The sequence below is a fragment of the Numenius arquata genome, chromosome 2, assembly GCF_964106895.1.
Source record: "Numenius arquata chromosome 2, bNumArq3.hap1.1, whole genome shotgun sequence".
NCBI lineage: Eukaryota > Metazoa > Chordata > Aves > Charadriiformes > Scolopacidae > Numenius > Numenius arquata.
The window spans coordinates 13,897,271-13,904,802 of NC_133577.1; the positions used below are offsets into that span (position 1 = coordinate 13,897,271).

Genomic DNA, 7,532 nt, shown 5'->3' on the forward strand with positions numbered 1-7,532 from the left:
TTCAATTTCACATCTGAAATCAGGGACACATGCCCTATGTGTTACAGTATATGTGAGAGAGTGATATTGGTCATAAACCGAACTAGAAACATGGTTCACAAGATTACTTCATTGGTGAGAAATTATCTTGGTTTCTTTGGTATTCCTCACACACGGTTGTGTGTATGGGTTTCATCATCCTACATATGGCAGAGACAGAAGCTCTGGGGGTGGGGGGATCAACAGAAATATTTTTCTTAAAATGTGCTTTTTCCTCAGAAAGACTTAGGATCACCAAATTTGTTTAAAACAAGACAGGTTTCTGGGTGTGTGGGAGTGAAACTGGTAGTTAGACTTTTGCCACACCACTGGTGGTGTCTCTGTTGAGGTGCAGTATGGACACAAATCCCCGCATTACGTGAAAAAACTCAGTTCTGCTTTGCACAACAGTGGTCTGTGGTGCAAAGGACACCACAAGTGTCCTTCAGTGGAAGCAAAAGCCTTCAGGGACCGACAAGAGGCCAGGCATTTCTCTTTTGTCAGGAACCTGTAAGTTTAGCTTTTCCTTCAAACTTAGAGCCATGTGGAGGACACAGGAAGGATCCCCCTTCCAGGGCTGCTGCTGCTGCTCCCAGTGCCAGGCTGCTCAGCCCCGCACAGTTCCTCGGAGCTGGGAGCCACACGCTCCCCTTCTCCTCTGCCAGCCCCCGCCACGACCAGAGCTGAGAAAATGCACTGAACACGACAGTAGAAAGGGGGCGAGAAGGCTGTGGAGTTGATACTACCCTCTCTCCACTTTTCATATACCCTAACAGGATCTTCCTCTCCTCAGAACTGAAATGAAAATGAAACCCAAGAAGATTACATTCAATGTTTCCAGAGGAGATTATTGAATACACTTTATTCAGGAACAATTCAAATGCGAATATGACACAGTACTGTCATATTCTGCAACATTTTGCCTTAATGGTCTGATTAGAAGAAGACCTTCTCCTGTTTGTTTTCCATTAGTTTAATAAACCAGGACTTTGAAACAACTGCCCAATATATGAGGTGCTATGTTTTCTTTAAAAGAAAACAGAGTTATGAAGTCAAAAGCAAATCCAGTGTTTTCTTATAAAAAATACCTTTTCACTTCCTGAACATTGCCTGTAGCTTTGCTAATTTATTGCCATGAAAATATTGTTACTACTTAATGCACTGGTACTTTTGTCAATAGGCAGCTTTCCCCAAGGCATATTTGAGAACGCTCTGCTAATCAGACTTGATGCAGTTATTCCAAAGCAGCCAGGTCTTTAGAAAAAGGTTCATGTTTCATTCTAGTATGGGTGAGTGTTGCCATTTCTTCAAAGCACAATATTTTTAATTCACTGAATTCACTCCTGTAAATATCTAAAGCACTGACTACATTATCCAGCCCCAGACTCAGCTTGAACCACTGTATTTCATAGCAGTATTACTGGCATCTTTACCTCTTAACATTTAACTTACGTGAAATATTCCTCATTTTGTAGTGGCAAGGATTAAACAAAGATTTAATCAGAACCACAAATCTGTGCTATATCATCAGCACAGAACTTAAAAAAATGTGGTTGGGTCTTTAAGCAGATACTCACTTGGATATGACTTCTTACTTTTCTACATCTGCTTGAACTCTTGAGATTATGACCTCAAATGCAGCTGAATTTTTACTGTTTGTTTTCCAAGCATGCTGATAATCATGAACAGCACAGTGAGTGACAATGGGGTCACGTACACATACATGTCACACTAGTTTTATTCTCTCTAACAAATATTGAAATCTACATGAGTATAACTTTACTGAGGCTAAGCAAATCATCTTAATTGGTGTGGAAGCTTTAAATGCATGTATGTTTTTAGTGAATTTTAATGTATTTGCAACTCTCCACAGCTGCAAAATTGAATAAAGTTCTTCAAGAAACAGGCCAGGCCATTGATTTCAATTAGAAATAGTAATGAAACTCCAATAAACTATTAAATGTCACTTAATCTATATTCAAGATAAATAGAATACTTAATTTCTCTTGGCATGTTCCACAATGAGGTACTGTACTTGTCTTTATATTGACAAAATCGGTGCTCCTCTGCTTTCCCTACCACAGTGACATTTAGTGACACTACTCCTGCTCAAACCCGCATAGACATAATCCGTTTTGCAACAAGCCCACTAAGGCAAGAAATATCTACGTATGGAGGTAAAGGCTCTACTTCCTCTGATCTGGCTAGTTCAGGTCAGTGCCACGCTTTTCTTTGTTCATCTTCACTGGAACCCAGGGGGGATGCTCATTTTGGTTTCCTTCTGTCATCAGTTCATCCCCCAAAACTTCTACATGGCAAAGCAATATTAATGGTATTCCTACACTGGGCATAATTAAGTTCCTAATTAAGGACAGAATTACAACCATCAAGGATAACTTTTTAAAGCAGCTAGATGTTTTGAGATGACACAGATGTTTCACTTGACTCAGAGATGTACCGCAGGTTCTTGTTTGAAGGGCATTCAGGCCCATCACCTCCACAAGAGGTTTCTTAGAGACTTCTAAGATGTCTTCTTTCTATGAGACTTCTAAGGCTATCAGCCAGCAACAGCAGGCATGAAACTAAAATAAAAGGCTTTGAGTATTAAGGAGCATTACCGACATAGAACAAAAACCTGACTTCTACAGAGTTCTCCTCAGTTACAGTTACATTCCTTGGTGTATACCTGAAAAATATATGATGCAATTTGAGGAGGTAAAGCCTTGTTCTAACTCTCCATGGAAATAATCAAGATGTGGCTTGTGATAATTCTCCATGTCTGAAGTCACCCACACACATGGCTTCAATTCAAAGTTTGCATGTCTTAAGAGAATTATATTAAGCTCTGCTAAGCAGTTGTTAGTCATTTCTGCTGACTGTAATCAAACTAAGTTAAACTTAAATTTACCATGCCGATGCATTTCTATCCTTCCCATTCTGTTGTTTCACCCTTCATTTGAAAATACAGCAACAACGCTGAAAGCAAAAGGATGCTTTTAACATCTCCACATCCACACCCAATACTCACTTTTGATCTTTTGACATATCTACAGCTCAGGCAGCTGGCAAAAGGCTATAAACAAGACAGAGGAGCAGCACTTCCACTTCTCAGGGACGTTTTCAAATAAAACTCTGAAATTGTCTGAGAACTACATAACTGAACACATGAAGTATTCTTCAGGAAACAAGTAAAATGCATATACACATAGAATCATAGAATGGTTTAGCTTGGAAGGGACCTTAAAGATCATCTTGTTCCAACCCCCCTGCCATGGGCAGGGACAACTCCCACTAGACCAGGTTGCTCATACATACATACACACACAAGCATGCTCCTCTGTTCAGAGATACTAATTTCCATTCATAGATATTAACAGGAAAAGATGATGGCATTCTCCAGGTAAGCCATGGAGGGAAGTGAAAGGCTAGTTAGCAGCTCAGCAGCACTGGCAATGCAAATAGATGTCAAATAGGTCAGTGTCCAGTGCCCTGCTCCAGAATATCCACACGACCATCTGTAGACAGATGTGTAGAAAACGTATACAAAAAACCTAACTCAAACCTCAAGCTGATTCTTTCATCCTATGCAGAGAGTACATCCCAGGTTTTTTTTGACATTCCGAAGTCTGTACACTGCATATTCTATATAAAAAGTACAATACAGGTTGCTTAAGTTATATCCACAATTTTCTAGAGCTTGGTGATTTTTTTTAAAGAGACACTGTTATAATATGGCTCTTTCCCAAATGAAAGAATACAGTATTTCATTTTTCTTGCTCTAAACTACATCCAATGAATAATTCACAGTGACGTGATCTTTCACTATTCCCTTTAAGCCGTTTTGGAGATGGATTGCTACAGTGGGTGGCATTCAGAATAACACATGTTGAGCAACACACACTCAGATCTTGCCAGCTTTATGATTTCTTACAACATGCTATGATGTGAAGTGATTCACACTGAGGAGATGGAGAAAGTTTTTCTATTACTGTAAAAAAAATTATGTTATATGCATTTATCATCCAGAATAAATACATTGACACCACAGGCTGAAATAAAACTAGGAAAGTAAGCTTAGTTCCTTTTTCTATTTCAAAATATTCATTTAAATTTAAACCAATTAAAGCTGAGTGATGCTTTCCGTGTAAGACGAGCTTGCCCTGACAGTTAATCCACACTATTATCAGACCCATCAAATTAAAATAAGGTGAGCTAAAGAAGAAATCAACGCCAAAGATTTGAATTTCCTTGATGTCATATGCTGGCATCTTAGAAATTTTACATTTCCTATGGAGGAGATATAGAAGAGAAAAGGTAGAGGATTCACCTGGTAAGATGAAACTGGTGACTGTGAACATACACAAACTCAAAAGCAAGAAGTGAAATGGAGCTACAGAGGTGGGTAACGTGCTGCAGCTACAATGATAAGACAGAATTTCCATAGAAGGTCTTTTATATAAGACATTTAATGGTAGTGTCAGAAGGGTGTCAGTTCAATGATGTATCACTTCAAAGGGAGGGAGAAAAAAAAATCTTTCAAAAAATGATACAGTAACTTTTTGAAGATGCTGTACTTAGACTAGATATGTATATGTCCGTGGATGCTTTGTTAGATTTGCCTACTGTCCTATCAGATTTGATACACCCTCTCTGACAACGTCATTAGCCAGATGTTTCAGGAAAAGAGAACAAACAAATATCTCAAACTGTACTGTACTTGAGAAGTAACTAGTGGCCCTCTATCACCAAGCTGTAAAAAAATTGGAGTCCTGAAACTTACTGTCCGAGGAGTCTTAGTACCCGCACCTCCACATTGTTATTGTCCTGGTTTGACCTCACATCCAGGTCCCCTACAGCAGATCATTCATTCTCAATTTTAACTCCTCACATTTCTGTAAACCCAGATCTGCAGACTTCCCCATCACCTTGCTTTCATCCCTCCATAAGCTTTTCAGAGATACAAAGTACCCACAAGTTGAATGTCAATTGCAACTGCTCAGTCTTTCTGAAAAATCAGACTTCAAATCATTAAAGAAAATAAAGGCAACTAGGGTCATCAAACAACTTTGAAGCACTTAATTCTGAACTCTGAAGCCACCATGCATTAAAATAACTTATTTTCTTTCACAAATCATTTTCTCCTCTGTGGTATTATCCACTTAATTCTATCATTTTATTTATTCCGTATATAATGTTTTCAGCAGGAAACCTACAGAAAACTTGAGACAAAACAATTTCTATCTTCCAAACCACATTAATCTTACATTTTAACCTTTTCAAAAGATAAGAATTAGGTAAATATTGGGGTTTCATCAAACTGGAATGCACTCTTCCAAGACCTGCATTTTTCTGGCCTTTCAGTAGACTGCGTGTCCTGGAGATAGACCAACCTATGCTGGAGCGGCTGATGAATAGTTTTGACATTCACCAGTCACTACCATCCTCCAGTAAATAAATCCAGGCAACAGAAGGAGCTGTTCCTCCAGCCAGATTACCACTTGCTTCATGAGCCATTGCGCCAACAGAAACTGACACTAAAATATGACCTTTAACAAAAGATGAGAGAAGCCATCACTCACCAACACAATGGAAAAGTTTCACAGAAAAGGAAAACAAACAAACAAAACCCCAAACCATTAAGACCGCCCTGTCAATTTCTGCCTTCACGCCCCAAACTAGACTGGACTAAAAGAACCGGTTAATGAAAAAAATAGCGGTGAAACCAAAACACAGCACAACGCTGCACCACCCTGTGAGTCCACATCAGACCAACAAGCACTGCGGGATCTGACCCGTTTTGGCCTCACTCCTCTTCACACCCGGCTGGTGTGAAGTCCTGACCATGTTTCCCTCCAAAAATGCCACAGGCACAGCGGTGACGCTCAGAACCAGTGCACGGCAGAGTTGGGACCAAGCCCTGCCGGACGGACCCCCACATCTCCAGCTGGGTGGGAGGACTTGTCCAGCTGCCACCACTGCCTCACCACACCTGAGACCACGGCCCGTCCTGAGGGCAGCGGCCGGCGGGAGGGGGGGGGCCGGGACCTTCTTACCTTGTTGGAGTAGGGGGGTTTACTCAGGTTGATGCCGTCGCGGATGAGCTTGTCCCGGATCATGATCTTCAGTTTCAGCCGGGGGTAGGCGGCCAGCCCCCCGCCGCCGGCCGCCCCCCGCCGCCCGCCGGGGCGGTACCGGGGGGCCGCCCCCCGCCGTGTCCCCCCATCCTGCCCCGCCGGCCGGCGGGGGCAGCGCCCGGCGGCGGGGGGCGCCGGCCGCGGAGGGGGCGGCGGCGGCGGCGGCTCCAGGGTGAAGTAGAGCCCCGCCGCCCGCTCGTCCGCCTCCTTCAGCCGCCGCACGGCTTCGTGGATCCGGCGCCGGTGGTGGGGCACGGCAACGCCGATGGCATCCAGGTCCGGGTCCCCGATCTGCTTGCAGACCTCCAAGTCGTCGTAGCCATTATCGACGAAGGACTCCGCGTACTGGGGGAGCTGCAGGGTCTTCAGCCACTCGTAGACTATGTTGGTGCACATGCTGGCTCCAAAATAACGATTGCAACTTTCAGCACCGAAGCCAGCCTCCCCCTTAGCACTCCTCGCCAAAGGAAATAAAAACACAAACCAAAAGCTGCGATGCAACTAAAAGGACTTAAAATCAAGGTCAAGAAATCAACATCCACCAGGAAAAAAAATAATTAAAAGCCTTAAAGCAGATCAATAGGGCATCGCAAGCACTGCTGAACGAAACCCTCCTGTTTATTCCTCCTCCTGTTTTCCTACCACCAAGTACAGCAGCTTTCTGGCACCGGAGAAGGGAGACTCGGACTGGAGAGAAGCAAAATATAAGGGTGCATCCCCTAAAATCCCAAGTCGCTGCTGCACAACATCCACCCACTTTCTCTGGAAGTAATTCGCAGTCGCTGTCTTTTTTTTCCCCTCTTCCTTTCAGTGTTAGTTTCTGTTTCTGCTTCTGTCTCACCTTCCTGCGCTCTGTCGCATGATGAATCTCTTTACTATGTGTAGCTGCTTTGGTACACCATCGTGTTGGGGGAGAACCGAGCGCAGGATCCCGCACCCTCGCCCAGCCCAGGCAGGGGTGCCAGCGTGCAGTGCCCTCCTTTCCCGTATCTCTCCCGGCAGCGGGTGCACACGGCGGCTTCTGCTTTCCTTTTAAGCGGGTCCTTTCAGATTAGGTAAGAAAAAAAAAAAAAAGAAAAAAAAACCGATAAGAATCCCATTCACTTTTCCGAGTTACTTTCCCAGTTCCCCTTCATCCCTGGGATGATGGTTAAACGCGCTTCGGCGGCAAAGCGCCCAGAAACTGCTTTCCAACCCCACTTTCTCCGCGCTGATGCCGGCGGTGCCCCCCTGCCCCTCCGGGGCACGCAGCCCCGCTCCCGCCGCCCACAACTTTCCCCGCTCTCCCCTGTCCCTCCCGCCGCTGCCCGCAGCCGCCCTCGGGAGGCGGCGGGGCCGTGCGGGCAGCCGGCGCTCCCCGCACCCTCCGGCGGCAGCGGC

General features: G+C 44.2%; 1 protein-coding gene across 1 annotated transcript in view; it reads right to left on the minus strand.

Moving 5' to 3' along the window:
* LOC141476810 (SAM and SH3 domain-containing protein 1-like) overlaps nucleotides 1–7,013 on the minus strand; it is a 560,858-nt gene extending 553,845 nt beyond the window's left edge. The window contains exons 1-2 of the mRNA XM_074165606.1: nucleotides 6,994–7,013; nucleotides 6,072–6,609 (exon numbers count right to left, since the gene is read on the minus strand). Coding sequence (XP_074021707.1) covers nucleotides 6,072–6,609; nucleotides 6,994–7,013 — 558 coding nt within the window. The remainder of the gene's footprint in view (nucleotides 1–6,071; nucleotides 6,610–6,993) is intronic.
* Between the last annotated feature and the right edge of the window lie 519 nt (nucleotides 7,014–7,532).